The following is a 21,926-nucleotide window of genomic DNA, read 5'->3' as shown; positions in this document are numbered from 1 at the left end:
GCAACACGGGGGTGAGTGACTACAGTCACACCTCTAAATCCACATCCAAACCCCACCCCTGCCCTTTCCCCTTACTTCATTTTTACCAAATACATTTTCCAAAATGTCTTGATTTGGGGTTTTCTGCCCTCCTCAAGCAAGGCTTTACTGGACTCTTAATGTGGCATGCGGCAGTTACTCTATAGCCTTGTTAGTGCAGGATGCACAGAGGGGAAAAAAATGCCCCAAAACTGTGAATGAGGGGGGATGTTCAATGTGCAGGGAGCCTGCTAGGCACTGTCCATCCCAATACCCCCTCAAGAACTGCCATCAACAGGGTCTAGTGTACTGAAGTGGTACACTAGACCCTGAAGGAAATTTCATTTTCCTTATTACTATTTCCCCTATTCTCCAAACTCCCACCAGGTTCTTCTCAGATGAAATTCAAATAGCAGATGTGTGCCAGGAGCACACTCAGTGCACTCCAGTTGCTGCGCCATATGTCTCAGCTGAATGGCCATCAGCATTTGTTCATGGGATTAGCATTAGTGCTAATCTGAAACAACCCCACAAATAACTGGCGTGTGGAGGTCAGGTCTTAGGTCAACAGTTTGATCCTACCACTCTGGGCTATACTCCTGCCTAACGCAGACAAGCGGTATTTGCTCCATGCTCCTAACAAGAGTACTGTCCAGTGTATTCATCTGAAAGAATTTTGCAAAGACAGGGGCAAATATTAGGTGTGCACATTTTTCTGTCCTTCACAAGAAGTGCAAGGACCAAGCCAGACTTGCTTGCGGACATGCCCAGCACACACACTGCAACACAAATAAATTCCTGTTCACTTTTTGCAGCAGTTACTCTAAGTTACAGACAGAGCAGCACTGGAAGTGTTCTCACTGCTGCTATTAATTGCAGAGATGCAACTTGTTATCATTAGTTCAGATGTTTGGCTCTTTTAAAAACAATATTTCTGAACTAGACAACATAACTCAGAAATGTGAATGAAGAGGCACTGGAGCTTTGACTTTTGAAGTGAGAGAATATGTCAAAATTAAGATTTTACTTTATTGTAGGTTGATTTGTGTTGAGAGCTACCTGTTCGAAAATCTTCAGTCTTGCATGGTAGCAGCTTTCCTTCACTGCACTGTTCTTCCATACCAGGGTGCTCAAACAAGTCCACATTTGCAAAACATGAAATAAATCACCAAACCAGAAAGTGCATGTACCTCACACTAAGAAACAAGGAAGGGGTCAGAAGCCATGCATGTGTGGCCCGTGTACAAAGGATTTACAGGGTGTAACACTTCTCTCACTTCACCCCGAGTACTCAAATCCTGTCACTGTGTTTTGCACCTCACCGCCCTATTTCCAGGGCTCTCCACCTTTCTCCCAGGCTATTTCAGGATCACTCCCCTAAAACAACTTCTTTCTAAGCATCCAGCTTGCATCCCTCTCTCTTCCTGCCTGCAAATCTTTTATCTAATTCTGTCCTTGATTTCCAATCACACCAGGCAGCAGTGACAGCCAGGAGTTGATTTAACTTGACATAAATGGTTTGCACTCAAAATTGGATGAGAAGTTCAGTGTGGAAGATGTTCTTTATCATAATCCAGGCTTTTTGCACAGATGCAATACCTGGGGAGGGGGGCCATGAAAAATTCCACAGGTGAATGTGATAACCCCCTGGTGCAAAGCTTGCTGATGAGAGGTCTGTGAGCCCAGGGGCTGGATCGTGTACAGGCAGCGCCGGTACCGCAGCACAGGGCAGTGCTAGTGGCAGGTCCAGGTTACTTCTGGGAGGTGAGGTCACTCCTCTGGGATAAAACTTCCTGTTTTTCCCTATGCAGGAGTTATTACAAACGCCCAAAAGAGAGGAGAAAAAACACACCTCACTGAAAGAGCTTTTATTCCAGCAGCAAAGTTTTGCAATCACATTTTAAATGAAAAAAAAAAAAAGGGAAAAACTTAAAATCTCTGCAACATTGTTTTGGCAAATCACATTCTTTAGATTTCAACATTAGTTTTAATTCCCAAAGTACTTATTTCCACTGAGAAGTCAAGGTTTTGGATGTCTGTAAGCAACAAAAGGGAGAGCCAGAAAATTTAATCAAGTCTATTCTACAGCAGGAAGCAGTATGCTGGGGTAGAAGAGACTTATTTCCAATGCTTTTGCAAAGCTTACTTGAGCTCTTGAGAGGAGCCCTATTAAAAGTGAGAGGCCAGGCTTCAAATAATTCCACAACTGCTGGGGGGCAGATAGGGAAGGAACAAATTCACAGTGCTCAGATTTATTTGAAGGGGCCCATTTTAGCAGCAAGGGCTATTTGCCTTCAAAAGACTGTTCAGTTTTGGGTATCTTCCAGGAGTCTTCCTCATACTGGAAATGGTAGCTATACTTCATCAGCTGTTCCCTCCTTACGATTTGACCACGAAGCTCACAAAGCCAGAAACATGTATTTGAGATGAGAAATTCAGCTCTTTGTTAATAGTAAAAAATAAAACTTAATCCTCCATCAGAGCAGGGGAAAAATCTGTAAGTGTGATCTGACTATGCCTTAAAAAAACATTAAAAACAAAACTTAATAAAGGCAAAAAAGGGCCTAAACTCATGCACAAAAATGCATCACTATGTATGTTACTACTTGTGAATTCGGGACGGACTTCAGGCTGCACGAGGCCCGAGGCAGAAGGGAGAATAAGTGAATTCTGCACAAGCCCACATGATGCCATCAACATCGGGGCACCTTCCTGACGAGGGTGGCACAGTCCCGCAGGAGGGACATGTTTGGCGCCATTCCCCATCGCTGTGCTCAGGGACCGCAGGAGACCAACCCAATCCAACCCCAGCCCCTGCTCCCCCAGCGAGGCCAGCAGTGCTTCGTTTCACTTGCGGCCACTCTCAAAAAGGACGTTTTTGTCTTCTGAGGACCACTGCCTGTGGGGACAGGAGGTTTATTTAGCTATTCAACATCGCTACTTTGTTCTTGGCTGTGATGACAGGCTGCGCATACAGTAAATCCCAGGGATGAACTGTTTTCGGCTCTGACTATGGGCTTGCTGAACCGTGCTTCCTCTGCATGCTGCGACAGGTTTCTAACCATAATAACCGCACACAAAGCACCGTCTCTCTTGCTCAACAGTCTCCGTCAGTCACACCAAACCCTTCCTCTCCCACTGCCTAAATACACCTTTGATATTCCTGACATTTGGCCAGAATAAAGGACTCACCCTCACTAAAACAAGCAAACCGTGTCGATACTCATTCAGTTTTACAGTTCCCCATGAGAACAAATATTTCCCATCCAAGCTCTCTGGTGACGGGGCTGGGGTTATTTTTGCCCAGGCAAGTGCACTGCTTTGAATTCAAGCACTTTGCTCACGGATGCTCAGGATTCCCAGGTGGAGGCAGATCACCAGCAAAACACAAGGAACTACCAACTTGCTGAGGCTGCCGCCAACCAGGCAGGTAAAATCAACTCCAGTCAGGCGACAACCTCGCCCAGGATGACACCCCCAATGTCACCGCATGCCCCCAAACACCATTGCTCAAGTAAATTTAGTAACTACAGCCAGGACTCCGCAACAAAACAGTTTGCAAAGGTAGGAGTTGAGCAATGCCAGATATACATGTGCCTGTCTGTAGTACGTTTGCCTCTTTCCTTAGATGCTCGCATTACAAACCAGCTTCTAATTACATCCTCACTTTCTGTTTTTACCACAGTGAGTTTGAACAAGGCCAAAAGGGAAAAAAATTAATGAATGCGCAAGGCAGCAGCCAGAGATATTTCCTAACTTTCAGTCAGTTTTGCAACACAAACAAGCCAGAAGTGCCCTCCACAGAGAGCCAATGGATTAGTGCTTGCAGATTATTTCAACGTCCCAACCAACGCTTTGCACACAACGAAGTTTCTGGATTTAACACAGATTTTGCAGGCTGCTGTGACCACTCCAACAGCTACAAAAGATACAAGCACCCCTCTGGCAGGCCGGGACAGGGGATCCAACCCCAGAAACTGTCTCAGGTGGGCAGGACAGCCCCCAGCAGCAGCCCCAAAAGTGAACATTGTTGTAACAGTCAGGAGAACGGATGGAACTCTGCCTTCTGTACCTGTTCACATAACTGGCTTTTCACGGCAGCAAATCAGCCCTGCTAAGCTGCTGCTGCAGCCAAAATTCATCAGGATTTGTGCCAAGTTAGAGCTTCATTAGATGTTGCCAAACTTAACACAGATAAAATCCAACTTCGGACATGTCAGCAGAGTTAAAAAATACACACTAATTTTTTTCCTAATTAAAAAACAAATACAGATTGTAAGCTTTTACCTTCTATCCCACATCAAGAAACCACAACATTTCTGCCTAAGAATGTCCCTAAGAGTCCTCACACCTCCATCACACCAGTGAGGGTTACTCATTGATCTCTCCTCCCCACAAGCTCAGGAAGGAGCTTCCTGCAGCCCTGACACAGCCTCTGATGCTGCCACCCAAATACAGCCCCCAGCTCAGACCCAGCCTCCAAGGAGGGATTGATGCTGCCACCCAAAGGGTCACCGTTGGTGCCCCAACCCAACTGAACCTGTTAACAGGTTAGGGCACACATCGCCGCACACTGACCTGGTTGAGAGGAGACCCTGGCATCAACACTGGGGCACACTCCTGCCAAGGGTGCCATAGTCCTGCAAGAGGGACATGTTGGGGAAGGGATCCCACCCAGAATTACAGAGTGATAGGGTTTGTTGCCCAGCAGCTCCTGGCTTGCAGAAACACTTGGCGCTGTGGCCCTGGGGGCTGGCAGCCTCCAGATTCTGCAGGTGAAAACAGCCCCGGGAGCAAAGCCAAGCATGTGTCCCTGCAAAAAAACAGGCTGGGTGGGGAGGAGGTGGAGCACCAGCTCTGCTCACCTTGTGTGTGCAGATGAGAAGGTGGCCATGGGCACCCTTTCCCCTCCACCCGCCAGCCCCTGAGGCTATGAAGTGTTGCTTGCTCGTTCCCCGGGCACTGCCAGCACACAAGAAATCCAAAGCCAGGGGAACAAACCACACATGGCTCTGCACTGCGGCTATAGTTGCCAATACATTACACCATTGACCCGATTTCCCAGAGCAACCTACAAAGTGGAACCATTGTCCTCCTTCCCCCCCGTCCCCACCCCGCCCTCCTTTAGTTTTTATTTTTAATTTTTATTTTCAGGATCCGCCCAGAAATCTCCAGCTCTGGCATGAGACAGACCAGCATCACGTCACAAGAAATCCCCTGCAGGCCTTTTGATGACTTTCATCTATTATTCACTCACCGCAAATCCTTGCCATTAAGAAACTGCACTGAGGGAATCCGAACTTTCAAAGCCACAAATCTCCTAACAACTATGGCTGCTTTATACATGCTCCAGGATTAGCCATGTCATCTGGTTAGAAACCCAAAGCTGCTCTTAATTATTGGATTGAACTTACTTGCAAACAGCAAAGAGATTGATAAAACTGCCACTGATTTCAATGGTGCAGGAGCATTCATTACATGACATTCTCCTCCCGGACACATCAAGCCCAGTGGCACAAATTCATGCTGTGCTACTGTGCCAAAAACCCAGAAACCTCCCTCGAGCACACTGACACCAATCCTAGCAGGCAGCGCTGGAGTAAACTTGACTGTAAGCACGCTCAGGCTTCACACTGGCTCCTAGCATGCAAACCAAAGGCAGTTTTACAACTCTGTGCTCTGTAAATTAAGAGTGCCTTTAGTTGCTTTGAAAAATAAGAGCTTATTTAGTCAGTGCATCGGCTGCTTCAAAGAGCTTTCCAACTAATTAGCCATATTGAGTTACTATTAAAATACAGAGCTTACATGCAATACTCTTGACGATAACAGAGCTGGTGCTTTGGTGCCCAAGCTATAGAATTAGCACAAATTTCACCAGATGCATTTTCCTATAGGCTCCAAATTATATTTCAAACTGAATATTTTCCTTTCCTGTGGTGGATGTGGGAATTCACTTAATTCATGTGTAAGTTCAAAGCAATAATAATTTTTAGCCCATGTGCAGATCAAGTTTGAATATTCAACAGTGAGAGATAGCACAAGGGGATGGAAGACAGGCAGACAAACGACACCAAAAACAAAAACAAAAGCTGCAGTAAAAAAATAAAGAAGATAAAAAAATTTGTTGCTGTATTACAGATGAGTTGTACAGCTGTTCCAGATCAGCTTTTACAGGACAGGGGGTGGCGTGGTGTTCTTAGTGTGCAAAGGGCACACTAGCCAGAGGCAAACCCTTTCTCACAGATGCAGATAGGCTGTCACGCAAAACAAAGTTTACAACCCCCCACATGATATGCAAAGCCCAGAAAAGCAGACTGCAAGGCTCAGAAATTTTAATTCCAAGAGTTTCTGCCCATCCATGCTTCTTCCGGATTTGGTTTATTTGGCAGATAAGCCTTTGCTACTTAAAAAAAAAAAAAAAATCAAAGGCAACAGCATCACAGGAAAAGAAATTTCCTTTCCCCTTTTGACTTCCATTCATCTGCTTTACGTGCAGGTTTACTTACAGCAGAGACCAGCAGGTACGCATCCGAGGGCTCAGTGCCGCTCCTGCTGCCTCCAAACCGGCTCCATCTTCCTGTCCTGCCCCACCCACAGCACCCCAGCTCTTCACAGAGCAATTCCAGCTCCTCCAGCACACCTCCCTCCCCAAGGGGATTGCCGTCTCTTGCTCCAAAGGTGCTACAAATCACATTTCTGAATTTCAGAGCGGAACCTGGCAGCGACTGCCGGAAAAAAAGAAGATTCAAGTCCCGACAGAAGGAGGACACTGAAAATTCCCATTACAAATCATCACAACTACTTCATTATTAGCTTATAACATGTCGTATAGCTAATTTCCTTCCCTACCCTTGCTAAACTTTCACTGAAGGTATTAATTGGACTTGTCAGCATGTTCTCACATAAAACTGAATTCAATTAAACGAAACACAACCAACAAGATAGCAGGTATTGGATCTCTGCTTAAAAATAACAAGTAGCAACACGCACATGTAGTCAGTATTAACGCAAAATGAGGATGCTCTGTAATGTATTTTGTAATTGCTATCTACACAGAAAAAGCCAGAAGCGGACTTTAACCAGCAACTGCCTGCAAGTAGCAGGACAGCAGCAGAGCACAACTACTGAATCTTATTTCACGCACTGAATCAGAGTTTAATCTGAGCAGCAAACACATAAATCCAGCGGGGCTCTATTAAAAATCAGCGCAGTGACTCATTCCATGGAGAGAAGCATAAATTCAGACTTGGGGCATCTATACATTCCTTAAAAAAGCCTTTTGTTTAGCAACAACAATTTCTTTGTTGGACAAGCAGGGGGCTGGATCACATCCCTGTGGCAGGACATTTCTGCTCTTCTAAGCAAGACAGAAGGGCGTTCGACAGCCCACATGCGATGCCAGAGAAATATTAGCTGTGCATGCGTGTGCCAAGCAACTATGCCATGGGCACTTTAATGTGGTGCTATTTTCAGTCTTCCCAAAAACAGCCTTTGCAACCCACCATACCCTAGAGCAGCCCTAAGGCTCAGCCCTACAAACGCAAAAACTCCAGCAGCAAAATACAGAGAGTCCCTCAGCCCTTGGGAAAAAATCACTGGGCACTTTACCACCTTCCCTGCAAGACCAGTATTTCCTTCCTGGAGCACAGTGATGGCTCAGAGTCACAACTGCTCCTTCACAGCCCTTCAGGAAGATTTGTCAAGAAGAGCACAGGTTATTTTTTTGGACATGTGCTGCCATTCACCAGGAGGCACAAGACTGTCCCCGCCACCAGCCAGGCCAGGAGCTCTCAACCCCAACACGCAGCATGGCAACAACTGCCCCAGGGACTTCCAGTTTCCACTTCTGGCTAAACAGCAACCTTCTGCAGCAGACAGGCTTGCCGCCCACCAGAAAACAAAACTAAAGCAATTCACTTTTTTGAAGACAGAAATACCCTTCTTGCCCCACCTCTACCTAGAGGCATTTGTATTCAATGATAAAGCAAATTTGTGGATCCTGTTTACTCAGATGAGAAGTGTTGACACACCGTCTCCATTTGCCGTGCTCATGGAAGTCATACACAGCAGATAATCTCAATAAATTGCTGCCGAGCACAACAACGACACTTCAGCAGCCACATGCACCCCAGAAACAAAAGACCCACATCCATCTTTATCAGCATCATGCCCTGTTTCCATGACGATTATGACCCCCCCCCACACACGCATTATGCATTAGGACTGAAGTATTGCAAACAAAACCAGAAAAATATCGAAACCACAGGACAGGTACTTGTTGATACTCACCTTTTTATTTGGTGCTGTCTTGATGCCAAGGCACTATGAAGAGCTTCATCTGCTATATGCGAACCTTAAAATTAGCCTGCTACAGCCTTTACTCTGAAATATGGTAGCACTTACTCTCCCGTGAACAATTTTTCTTTGGCTGGGATATATGCGCTCACACCGATCAAATATAGAAACATATATACATACAGATACAATGCATAAACTCTCCTCATATGGATGCCATACAAGTACCATAGGTTTTATGCATCAGGCTGGGATGAAGTCATAAACATGACTGAGACACTACAGCAACAACACATACGTAACATGTATTAGAAGCAAACACTATGCAATCTTAATAGACAAAATTCTGCCATGTGCTGGGGGACTGTTTTTGGTTACCTGTCAATTCAGGTGCCAAGTCAAAGCCTGGGGTCTGGAGATGCTTAACAGCACAGCTATTAAATCTAAGATACCAGAGGATGTTAAGACTTGGCATTTAGTTCAGGACAATGACATAGATATTAATAGAAGTTACAAGATAGTTAAAAATCCAACAAAATGGCTATCAAACTCCAGAAGATTGATTATATCTGTTGCACACTACTGGGTTTTGCACCTATCCTTTGCACATATAAAACACGTGTACGTTCAATGCAGTACAACACAAAGCCTTTTATAACCTCAATGGGACTGAGCCAGTACCAGATTGGTCGTCTCAATCATGTTGTTTGCAAATTCTCATTTTATTTGACTTAGCAGAATCACCCTGCTAATGCAGTTGCTGCGTTTTCCATTCAAGACACTGCATGTTCCCAAAAACAGAGCTGGCCTAAGCAGCTTGTGTCACCAGAAGGCAAGAGGGGACAAGGGGCAGCACTGTCCTCACAAAGCCCTCCTTGTAGTGACTCTGACTGAAGCCCCTCACTTCAGGAAAGTTTTTGGCAAGACCCTAGAGAAATGTGCTGGCAAACAACAGAGTAAGATGTTGTCCGCTTTCCAGACGTTCCTGCTCCTTGAGAATCCCAACGTGTCTTCCAGTTGAGAGGTTACTTATTTCCCTGAATCCTCACCCACATTTTCACTTTTTTTTTGCAGGTGAAAAGAGGTACAAAGTCTTCTTTCTCTCTCTGTTTCTCCTACATACATAAGCGGATGTCGGGCAAGTGAGGCAGCTCCTTGCTCAAGCAAGGAGAAGAGAAAGCCAAAGTATGAAGCCAACTATTTGATCAATACTCTTTGATTTAATTAGATTTGGACAATGTTCAAAGTCAATGCCTTAGAAGAGCCGCCACAGGCAAAATTCAGTTTGCAAGAGGGATTACTTTCACCATTTGAGAAATAAAAAAGACATAAACCCTGGAGGGACTGAGGACGAATTTACCACCTAGTGAGACTTGGCTTCGGTGAAGCAACAGCCGGCTGACTTACCAAATAGTCAAACTCCTATGAACAGCTATCACACCAAATCTATTAATTTATTTTGTGCCACTTCAATTTCACATTTCAACTTAGTTAATACCTTCTTCATACTTTCCTTCTGTGCCCTTCTAAGTCAGCTCTTTGGACATGAAGGCAGAGATGGAGTTTCAGCAGTAACGCCCAGCAGACCCCAGCAATAACTTCCATTTGCACATAAAACCTTGTTACCTCCTCTGCTTTACTAAATTTTATCTAAAAATTGAGGTGTCTAAGCATATATATGAAACAGAGCTGTTAACAGAACACACCAGTATCTCACTAATATCTACTATATTTTAAGGTCTATTTAGCCTCTCCAATATACATATATTAATTGTAACGTATTGGATCTGGACCAGAAGCTAAAAGGCAAGATGTGAGGCTTGAAGTAGCAGTCTGGATACAAGTCCAAACTTGGCAGCTCAAACTCATATATAATCACAATTAGTCAAACTCAATGGAGGGAGGGCAGACCTTAAATCCCCATTAGATTTACTGACTTAATAATTTACTCATTTTACTCATTTCTTTAGTACATTTACTGACCCCATCACAAAGGATTTGAAAAGGAGGTCCTTAACCTACAGAAACGGTGACTGCAGTTGAATGCTTGCTTTGTATCATTGATGACACCTCCAAGAGGGGTCAACCACCCCTGCAGACTCGTGTGCCAGCCCCTACATTTCATCCCCAAATGAGCAATGAAGCCTGCAGTGGAAACTCATAGGAAGTCAGGAGCTGGCAAGGGTCTCCCTGCTCATCCCATCGTACCCTGTTCCATGTTACTCAGTGTCTGCTAACACATCCTTGGCACCAACATCACAGAGGTTTCCTCACTGCTGGTCAAAAATGTGCATGACAGAGAGCACTTAATGAGCCCAATGCGAAATAAATTGATCCACATCCCGACAGCATCAACAGGGAATTAATCTCTTACACCACGCAGTACAAAAAGGATGAAGCTGGAAATCCAGAGCCTCTCCAGGCACTTGCAGCTGAGTGCCCAACTGCAGACATCAAAAGCAAGCCCAGCTTTTGGTCAAGCTCCGCCCCACAGCAGCCTGGACCATGCCCAACCTGCATCCCTGAAATTTAGCTCCAACTTCCAGCTGTGACACTCTTTGAGGAGCACCAGGCTCCTGACCTGCCCTTCAATCCTCTTGCAGGAGGGCAAGCAAAGGTGTGAATATGGCACCATGGAGCGCTCTAGTCTCAAAGGGCCACTGCAGAGATAGGACATGAAAAATGCAGGGGCACCTGCAACTCTGCTGTGCTCCTGACTAAGCAACAGGAAAACCCCCATACCTCACCAGCTACAGGATGCATTACTGGTAATATCTGTCAGTTTTGCTCAGACCAAACTTTTCGGTGTTTGGAAATGTGAAGCTCTTAAGCATTTCCAGATCATACAACCAGGGCTGATGTAGGCAGGCTGTGGATCAACCAAAGCCAGTACCAATGGGAAGAGATCTCTGCAAAGCAGCCAACACCAGCCACTGACTGCAGGCAAGAGACCCACCATGCCCACTGCTGCCTAAACCTGCCTGCGCAAGAGCGGGCTAGGAAAGAATCAATCACCTTTCATTTCCAGGCTCACGTGTCATCTTTACTTCCAAAGCAGGTGGTAAGGTCAAACTGTGACTAGGCCAAAGATGAAGGAAAAAAAAAAGAGAGACCCTGCCTGGTAAACAAAGTAATAAAAACATCACCTGATGCATAAAGTAAGAAGTGTGACCATCTGGGGGTAGGGAAACTGCAGCCAGTTTCTGAAGGCCAGAGAACGTGGGAAAACCCAACTATTTCAAACTTGCCTACTGCATAAGAATCGCTTTTTTCTGCTTTAAAAGCAGCATTGCTTTCACCACCAATGTGACCAGCAGTCACAAAAGGAGAAATCTCAACAACAAAATGCTGAACTGTGCCATGTCAAAAGGCTGCTGTTCCATGCCAGCGACATTCAGAGCTGGACCGTGCTGCCCGTTCCCATTCACAGCCACTGCTCGCAGGACAACAAAAGCTGTGTCCCCACCGTGTCTGCAGAAAGAGAGACAATAGTGCTCACAAAAACCCATGTAAAGCTTTTCAGCGAGATATCTGACCTGATCAGCCCCTTAGAGTCAGGCTTTAACCAGTTGCGTAGTTTGTTGGCATACTATCATTTTAATATTAACCCTTTAAATCCTCCACCTGAGTACACTTGCTGCATCCTTCTCTCCCCTCACCCCCAGGCAGAGGGTTGCTGACCCCTCTCTCTCCCCCATACATGTGTACACATCAAAACATTCTGGTATAAAGTGTAATGCCTGTACGGGCATCAGCAGAAACTGCCCAAACCTCATCTGTTCAGGCTTTTCTGTGGGTCTGTTTTTATTTGGCCTCTTCACAGCCTTGGTAGTAGCCAAGAAATCTGCCTGACCGTAGCAGCTGGGCATGATGAGTCAGGGCACATTAATGTCTTTTAACCCCTTTCCACCTGCGCACCAGGCATATTGGCTGCTCAGCTGAGTGCACCCGGGATTAGCTCTCCCCTGTGGAGTAAAACTTAGGCGTTCCCATCAAGGTCAAACCTTCACAATCCTCATCACTCTTCAGCAGTGCTGAAAAAAAACCAAACAAAACAAACAAACAAACAAACCACCACAACAAAAACCAGACAGACAAGCACCTAACACAATGCAGACCTTCCAAACGACCAGGAAAGAAATGCAGCCAGAGGACAAAATGTGTTGTGAAAGCATGGCACATAATACGATATAAATTGAGCACACACTAGAGCCTTAGCTGGCTTTATGCTTTGCAGAGCCCGCAACTTTTGAATTCAATAAAATAATAAGCACCCTGACATTAATGCAGTTATCGATGCTAACTAAACCCAAACGCAGTTGTGCTCCTTTGATCAGTCTTTTCATAGAGGAAATATAAATAGTATTGCTCCTTTTCCGTATCTTAAGAGGCTTTTACATTTGGAAAGTGTTACAGGGACATACCAAGAAAATAAGTAGTGTTTTGTTTCTTTTTCCTTTTGGACTTTTTTTTTTTTTGTTATTTTTCATACCATGGAGAGAAAAGTTAAACAATCAACTCCCAAAGATGCAAACAATGTGTTTACATAAGGGTTTATAAAATGAAAAAGTAAGTTACTCCACATCCAAATATTCTGCGCGTCTGCCAAGTGTCTCAACAGACTAATGTCCTCGGAGATACAGACTTGTGCTGTAATTTTTCTGTCCAAAGTGTTTGAATTTTACAAGCCGAATACAAAGAAAAAAATGCCACAGCCAGCTGCCCAGCGGCAGTCCCTGGTCTGAAGCAAAGTGCAGGGTTTGGGTTTGCTCAGGTCAGCGTTGCTGCTGCCTTGCCAGCAGCACAAAAGCGGGTATTGCCTGAACCGTTCCTGCATCCTCAAAGATTTTAGCAACCTGGCCCTGAGAGCACCCTGCGGGTACCAGCGGCTGCCAGCCTGGCAGGACCCCCATGCTTGCCTGGTCCCCAGCTGTGATCAGCACAGCCCCCACAAACCCACAGCAACTTCAGGTTCTTCGGAAACACCAATGCCTGGCAATGCTGGCCAGCTCAGGTCCTTGAACCAATGCTGCTCTTACTGCTCCTCAATAGTTTTTCCGCAGGTTTTCACCATTCCCAGTAATTCAGTTAGCACTGTAAAAAGATCGAGCAAAGCATCAACTCCTAGTTTTGCATCTCAAAAACAGAGGTACCCCTGTGTGTGTGTTTCATGCTGGGGGTTATCACTTGGCTTTGTATGTGCTAAGCAGTAGTTTGACCCAGCTTCATCTTGTTAAACCCATTCCTGGCAATTAGTGAAAAAATCTCTTCTTTCTGTAACAATTAATACTTACAGCCGCTACCCTTCCAGTCCACAATGCTCTACAGGCATCCTTAAACCCTTATCTCATGAGGCACATATGCTCCTGAAAGAAGCTGTGTTCATGAAGGTGTTATTTTAAAATCCTACCATGAACAGAAAGTAAATTTAATCACAAAATGGAGACTATTTACTGTTAGCATGACTAAATGCATCAGCCCTTATCAGGGAGTATTGGAGCCCCTGACACTGCTTCGTGTTTTGATCTAAGTCAAACACAGGCTACTACGTCAAAGAGACCCAAAGCAGCGCAACAATGAAAATCCGTCAGATGCCTCGATACCATGATTTTGTAAAAAGTACGGCCTCAAATGATCCTGAGTGAATCACACAAAAAGGCTCTGACAGGGCAAGAAAACCTATCTGGGTTTCCCTGTCTCACATGATCACCCTGCTACTCGGCTAGCACCTTACAGCACAAGTTCAATGCACAGGAGCATAGAAAGGGCCTGAATTGAGCATCCAAGTTCCTTCCTGACCTAATGGATTAAGGCAGCATCAGGGGAATGTTTTCCCTCATTCTTCAAACATCTTCAAGATTCCATATGCTCCACTTTATTTGCTGGCTTCTCCTCCCCTGTCCTCAGTGCTCACCCAAAGGCAGCCTGGCTTCCCCTCCAGCTACAAAAATATCTCAACAAGGATGGAAGGAGAGACCTTTTTCCATAAATCATGAGAATCCAAAACACAATTCATGAGGGTTTTCAATAAATTAAAAATAACCCACAAAGTGCACAAAGTCCCTGGTCTCAAAATGAGCCTGGAGGAGTCAGGCTCCTGCTGGGGGTCCCAAGAGCAGCCCCCTCTGTGGTAACTCAGCCACTGGCTTAGCTGAGAAAACCCCTCTCAGGAGCAAAATTTCAGAGATGCACAGTCCTGAGAGCTGCCTGCCATGCCTTTCGGGAGCTGGATTCACCCCGTATTCATGGGGAGTCATCCTTTCACAAGTCCCAAGGGCTTTTTTTCCCCTGAGAGCGACTTTGCCACTGCCAGTCCTCTAACAATGCTATTTTTTTTTCTATTATTTTTGACAAAAGCTTTATAATCCTCTGCTTTTTCATCTGAGTGGAAACCACTATATGACAGCTTTAAACTTTTCTTTCTTTAAACCCAGCACTCCCTCTTCAGCTATAATCCTCCTATTGGAAAGATCGGTTTGCAAGTCCCTGCCTCCAGGCAGCAACATCACAGCAGCAATTACAGACCCCAAAATCCAATCAAACACCCTCAACTTTTAGCTCAATGGCCGTGACTTCAATTGCATGACAATAACAACAAGAAAACTGAGTGAAAATCTGCAGTTATAAACTGCTCCCAACCCACGCTTCCCAGGTCCAGTTTGCTTCATCTGTGGCTCCAGGGTCCTTTAAACTCTGGGGATGGCACATCTGAAAGCAGCAAAGTGACTTTGACATCAGTGTCCCATTTTTAAACTCTCCAAGGCACACAGGCTTCTGAGACCTTTTGGACTTTTGATCATCTTCCGGCTACGTCTGGCTTTTTCTCCTCCCTCCAATTTTATCCACAACGGCAAACGTTTAGTAGCTACAGGGACACTCTCAAATTCTTCCATTTTCTTTGCAGTATGACATGAACAGTGCCTGTACAACTAAAATGGTAGAATTTTAGCTCTAAAAATTAGAACTGAATTTTAGTTCTAATTCTGTAAAATCAGAACTCAAGAATTTTTGTGGAGGAATAAAAAGAGAGCAAGTGCCTGAATTAAAGAAAAGTCAGATTAGCCTTCTCCTCAAAAATCAGGAAAGGATATTCAGTGATGATGTCGTCAACACGATTTTGCAACAGATGAAAAACAGAAACCCTCCCTCCCTCCTTTTTTAAAAACTGCAGTGAAGTCAGAGGAACTGCCACCATCCAGAACAAATCAATGACACACCCTGAAATCAGGCAAATCCCAGAGCAGAGCTTTGGTCGGCCTGCCACAGATATGGGGGAAAGCTGCAAAGTTCAGGTCAGGATCCCATCAGTCCAAGCTATGCTTCAGGTCTGCCTTTCTCTTGCAAAAAATACAGGGTGGAAAAAAACTCCCTGTGGAGTTTCCCATCTTCTCCCTTCTCCACAATACAGTCCAGTCTCTGAAATTTTAATTTCTATAACCCAAATAATCCCTCATCAGTGCTGTGTCACTCCTGGGCATATGTGCAGACAATACTTTCCCAGGTGCCTTCCTCCCTGCATCCTTCAACAACCTGGCATTATGGCCTCCCTCAGCTGGAGGACCACAATAACTCCGAGCTGCACCCCCAGCCTACAACAGCGCTGAAATCACCAAAGGTGGCAATCAAAAACTAATCCCCAGCATCCAATCCCTTAAATTTGTGGTTTGGCGATGGTGTTTTTTTTTTTTTGAGCTACTGATTTTCACTGAGGTTTTTCCTCGCAGAAAACAGTTAATAAGTGCAGAGGGAGAAGACAGCATTCTTTTTAAAAAAAAGCCTGGAAAGGAACAGCCTGAGATACCGATGCAGTTGTTTGAAAGCTCTCTCCCGATACACATAACATGGGAGCCAACTCTTATTTTAACAGCACTGCCCATTTGGAACAATGTCAAAAAATTGCGGGATTTTTTGGCTTTCTTGCTTGTACTTCTCTCCCTGCTCTAAACTCTGATTTTTTTTTCCTTTACTAGATAAGAAGTCTCGCTCTGCACTGTTGACCTGACCTCATTCTTAGCTACATGGCAGACAGCTGCATCCCTTGTTGAATCTCTTCTAGATGTGATAGCAGACAGTGCCAGCACCACTCCCTACACACACCTCCTCTCCAGCAATTTGTTGTGCTAATTAATAATCTGTCTTCAGAACAGACAGTAATCAATGAGACCTAATAAACACAAACAAACCCCTTATATCTCAACCACTGTCATACTGATGTGGCAAAATGGCTCCTGATGACACCAATGGGTGCTGGGAGCACTGTTCTGTGAAGATCTCAGATGCACCTACGTTGCAGGCTGTGTCCAAGCTGGCTTTGTGCACTCAAACCACAAGTGTATGGACTTGCCTAAAGCCTCACTTACTCTGCTCTTCAGGCCACGGTTCAGCAAGAAAGGAAATCTGGTCTTAGATCCCATCAAATGGGGTTGAAATTGTGCCAGCCACATGATGCAAAGGGCCAAGCTACTGCAGCTCCTAACATCCACTCCAAAAAGCTGAAGGGTTAGCTATACGCTGAGAGACACAAGCCCACGATGTCAGGTATCATCTGTCCTTCTGTATACAGTACAAATCCAGGGTAAATGATGCACACTGGCTAGTCTAACAAATGTCCATGATGCCTGACTTTCATGAAATTGGAAGCAAGCGGTGATCAGGCATTCACAGATCCAGTGTTACTGATCAGCAACACCTGCCCACAGACAGGTCTCCCATAGCCTTAATGTGAGGATTTACACACATACCAAAGTACTTTTGCAGCACAAATAACAGTAACTCCAGATGAGGTCTCTAGGTACTCCAGGAACGACACAAATGCCAGAGGTTACACATAACAATCCAATGCAAGACAAAGAACCACTGCTGCTAAAAATGTGCTCTCTTGACAGCACTGTCTCTTTCGTACAGACATGGAAAAATCCTACCAACATAGTTTATTCATGGCCTCAGTTTGACCTGAGCAAAGAGCCCGACTAAGAACTAAGGAATCTGAGTCTTCATTTCAAGTGTTAGAAAGTAATCCAAATATTGCATGGGTTTTTTTGCACATCTCCATTTAACTAGTCTCCTGTGTACAGCTTTGCCCCTCTCACAGAGAAAATTCAGCTGAAAATGAAACCAGTAAAGAATTATTTGAATCTAGTTCCAAAAGCAGCTCCCATAAGAAGATGCTACAGGTATGGAGGAGGAAACAGTTCAGAAGGCCTTGCTCTTCCCCATTTCTGTATCAGAGTTCAAGGCACACACTCAAATGGGAAGAGATATCTGTAATTTCTTTACCTATGAAGTGAAGGATTATTTGTAGTTCCTTCAAATTTTGTTTGGTATAACAGAGTCACCAAGGATCACCACGTAAAGCCTCACAGGGCTCTAAGTTCTTCAGTTCAGCTCCTTGTCACATCATCCCCTACACCTACACTCAGCAACTGCAAAACATCCTTCAGGTAAGACACTATGGCTGACTTAAAAGCTTCCACCATCAAACAAAGGACACGCAATGAATACAGAAGTGAGGAACAAATTAGTATTGCTGAAGAGATGTTGCCATTTCACTCCTGAAACCTCCAGCTTTTTATTTGATTGTCAAATCGGGTCTGTGAAGCTTCTGTCAAAACATGCTTTGTGCTTGTACTCTAAATATCAAGTACATGTAACTAAATCTAACACTTTAAAAAAACCTTCCTATACTTTGCGCTAAAAGAATAATCACAGTGCAGCTGGCATTTAAATAAAATAACCATTAGCACAGGAAACACCCATCATAAAAGTACCAGGTCAAGAAAAGACAGATGAATACAGAGAAGCAGCATGGGACTGGATTTAATGCCATGTTTACTAGGGATCCGCTGTGTTGAGAAATACAGAGAACTTCCTCTGGCAAGCCAAGCTCAGTTACAGGATTAAAAATGCGGGCTATGACTAAAAAGGGAGATTTAATTATCTAGCTTAATTGGACAAGGAGGAAGACCAGCTCCCATATAAGCTGTGTACTTCGAGAAGGCAGCAAACTACTTTAGCAACAGCTAGGACACCTACAGAGCTGTTAAGGGTTGAAAGGTTTTTCATACTTCCCATTACAACGTGCAGGTATCTATTCATTAAATTCAGCGAAAGAAACAGGCACTGGAATTTAAAACATGTTACTCAAATTGAATGGGATTAAGCTGTACCAAGTCTACAGATTAGCATGAATTAGCCGCTACTGTCAGCAAGTCCTGGCAATGCTCCGATTCACCATCAGTGAACTACTCCATAAAATTTCAACTCATGTTCACAATTATTAACCAAATCACATACACAACTGGCACAGGCTGACACAAACCAATCATACAAAAATTATCCTCCTCAAAGGAGGTATTATGCCTAACCCCTACCACTGACTCACAAAATGCCCTGCAGCAGGTCATTTGATGTCTTTGTGCCTCAATAAAAGAAAAATAATACTTTCTCGTCTTCATACTAATTGCCACTTAAGATCTATAGATGAGAAACACTATGGAAGTGATTACTAATAAATCACATCATGATATTCACAGGCCAAAATTCACTTCGCTCATCACTCAGCAGTGAATAAGAGCAGTTCCCTCTTAAGTTTAATCCAATTTGCTGTGGCTATTTTTATAGCGGCCACACTTACTTTCACGGTCATGTAGGGTTTCCGTGATGTTCTTCGCACCAGCGCATACCATTCCCACCATCAGGACATAATTCACAGCCCAGGCTGCTCCCTGTTCCACCAGTCGCTACACTGGGAGGCAATGCGAGCACATTTCCCCCACACACACTGGGTCCCCAACAGCGCTGGAGCCATGAGGAGACAAGAAACAAACATTTCTCCAAGAAACTGGGCTCCGCTGGCATCCCTTATTAATCCACATGCTAAACCAGATTACCTAAAGCTTCAATGCATCCCCGTGCACCACACAGGTCACCAGCATTATCCCTGTTATGCCATGGAGAAACCTGAGATGGGATTAAAATACCTGCCTGAAGCCATACAGCAAATCCATGGCAGAGCAGAGAGCAGAAGCAGGATTAGGACAACCTGCATCAGGCTCACGACAGTGCTGTGCGTACGTGCTTTTGCACTCCTGCCCACATGGCAGGACCAGGGCACATGCAGTCACTCCACCAGCAAACCAGGAAATTATGCAATTAAAAATTATGTCCTCTCAGTGACATGGTAGAGTCCTCATCCCTGGATATTTTCAAGAGGTGACTGGGAAGGGTGCTAGATAATCTCATCTAAGCTCTCTTTCCCATGAAAGGTTGGACCAGGTGATCTTTCTAGGTCTCTTCCATGAAAAACACACCTCGGAGTGTAGCAAGGAGGATTTGTTTTCAATGGCACTTTGGCCTTGAACTGTTCAACCATGTGCTCATGCAAGTGCTGGCAGCAGCACAAAGGTAGGGTGAAAAAGCATGGCCACAACTAAGGGAAAGGGAGGGGAAACACAGAATCACAGAATGTTAGGGATTAGAAGGGACCTCAAAAGATCATCTAGTCCAATCCGCCTGCTGGAGCAGGAACACCTAGATGAGGCTACACAGGAATGTGTCCAGGCGGTTTTTGAATGTCTCCAGAGAAGGAGACTCCACAACCTCCTTGGGCTGCCTGTTCCAGTGTCTGTCACTCTCAATGAGAAGAAGTTTCTCCTCAAATTTAAGTGGAACCTCTTGTGTTCCAGTTTGAACCCATCACCCCTTGCCTTACCATTTGTTGTCACCCAGAAGAGCCTGCTTCCATCCTCCTGACACTCACCCTTTACATATTTATAAACATTAATGAGGTCACAACATTCCTGTTTTCCTCTGAAAGGGTTCTCTGAAGGCTTCAGGAGAAACACCATGTGCTAATCCCTTCCTGAGTTTCTACAGGAAAATACTAAGCCTGCAAACAGGTCTAAATATTGCTTTTGCCAAACAAGTGTTCTCCCACTTGTGCTTGCAAAGATGAATCACTGCCTCCTGAAAGTTGTAATTTACTGGGAGGACATCAACAGGTTCTTTGTAGTAGGCAGGTGAAACCAATGCCTCCTCACTTAATTGCATGTTTTTCTTCAAACACAAAACCTGGTTGACTAGTAGGATCTTATAAGGATTACCAAACCCAAAAGACAGATTTAGTAACACATGTTACGTAGCTAAGACATCACCCAGTGAAAAAAACAAGACATCTTTGGATGACTTCCTTAAATTCAAAAGCTTTGGTTTGCTCCCTTTCCTAACTGATCCAATGACCTGATTCCCAAGAAATAATATCTTGTCTTTGCCAAGAAAGTCTTTATTGCCAAAGGTCTCAACAGAGGCTAAGCAGGCATGAGCCAGATCGATGCAACAAAGGAACATCAGCAGCTAACTAACAGGATGCATCTAGCTTCCCGCTCATAAAAAAGTAAAACCTACACTACAAAACAGAAAATATTTGGATTTAGGCTAACAACATCCTCCCATGTGATTGTCCATGAGCAACTGCACTGACCACAGGGCTACTACAGAGAAAGCCAGGCATGACCTCCTCCAAACTGTTTTTTTTTAAATTAAAGAGTGGCCACAAGAGCTCACCTGCACGCAGTCCCTGTTGTGCATACATGCATGACTGGTTGGCACACCCAAAAATCACCTCCCCAAACAGACCTGTGGGGAATTAGGCCTAAGAACACGCAGTTTGTGAATTACAACAGCAGGTCCAGGCATGAGATCAGCACCGAGGTTACTGACACAACCACGAGGGCACCGGGCGTGTGCTGCAAAGCAGCTGAGATGCCCTGGAAAACAGAGACTGGTTTCGGGCTTATACGAGCAAGTTATACTGCAAGGGATGCCTGGTGCTAGGACAGGACAGAGCTCCACACTGGCAGAGCATATAAAGACTTTTTGGTGCTTATGGATGTTTTAACATGATTCTCACTCTAACTAAGCACTTTCATGGGGAGAGAAGCTGAGGACATTGTGCCTTAGTTCCTAGATTGTAAAAAGGATCAAAAGCACTTCCGTAGTTTAACTTCTACATCTTGTTAATCCGCCATGAGCAATCAGGTACTGTGATGCTGAGAGCCACACAGATGGATATTCGAGCTGCTTACAGTGTTTGAACTAAAGGAGAATAAAATCCCCCCCCAAGCTTGGACTAAGTGATTACATGTTTTAAACGTCATTCAAGAAGGTCTACGGCTTCTTTCTAGACACAAGGTCAGACTAAATGGAAACAACTGCCCTTCAGACTTGATAATCTCTCTTTTTGCATACCCTATAATTTTCTGTCCCTTTCTCCTTACAATTTTTCTCTGTTCCTGCTACTGGTTCAGACATTAGAAATAATCAGGATATTTAGGACAATTCAGCTTAGATCAGCTAATTCATTGTATCCTCTGGGCTAGAGGAATCACTAAGGAGTAGAAAATTCAGATATGTCATTTGTCAAAGGCACTTCAACTGTATTTATTGTAGTGATATCATGACCTTATCAAGTGTTTCCCAACAGCGAGGCTATCAATGGAGATCTGTTTTCCTGTTACAATGCAATGTCATTTAATGTAAGTATATAGGCTGTGTCGCATCATCACACGTTTACCAAAGGAAATTAAGGGCACGAAGGAGGGAGGAGGCAGGAATTC

General features: G+C 44.5%; 1 protein-coding gene across 9 annotated transcripts in view; it reads right to left on the bottom strand.

Annotated features, from left to right (window-relative positions):
* PDZD2 (PDZ domain containing 2) overlaps window positions 1–21,926 on the bottom strand; it is a 203,301-nt gene that overhangs the window by 76,376 nt on the left and 104,999 nt on the right. Inside the window, exon 1 of one of the 9 annotated variants that reach the window (XM_071802553.1) lies at window positions 6,525–6,627. The exons of the other annotated variants lie outside the window; for them this stretch is intronic. Coding sequence (XP_071658654.1) covers window positions 6,525–6,547 — 23 coding nt within the window. The 5' untranslated portion in view covers window positions 6,548–6,627. Of the gene's footprint in view, window positions 1–6,524; window positions 6,628–21,926 lie in introns of those variants that run through there. 9 annotated transcript variants of the gene reach the window in all.

The sequence above is a fragment of the Patagioenas fasciata genome, chromosome Z, assembly GCF_037038585.1.
Source record: "Patagioenas fasciata isolate bPatFas1 chromosome Z, bPatFas1.hap1, whole genome shotgun sequence".
Taxonomy (NCBI): domain Eukaryota; kingdom Metazoa; phylum Chordata; class Aves; order Columbiformes; family Columbidae; genus Patagioenas; species Patagioenas fasciata.
Note: the sequence above shows the minus strand (reverse complement) of the source record. Positions and strands in the feature narration are given on the sequence as shown.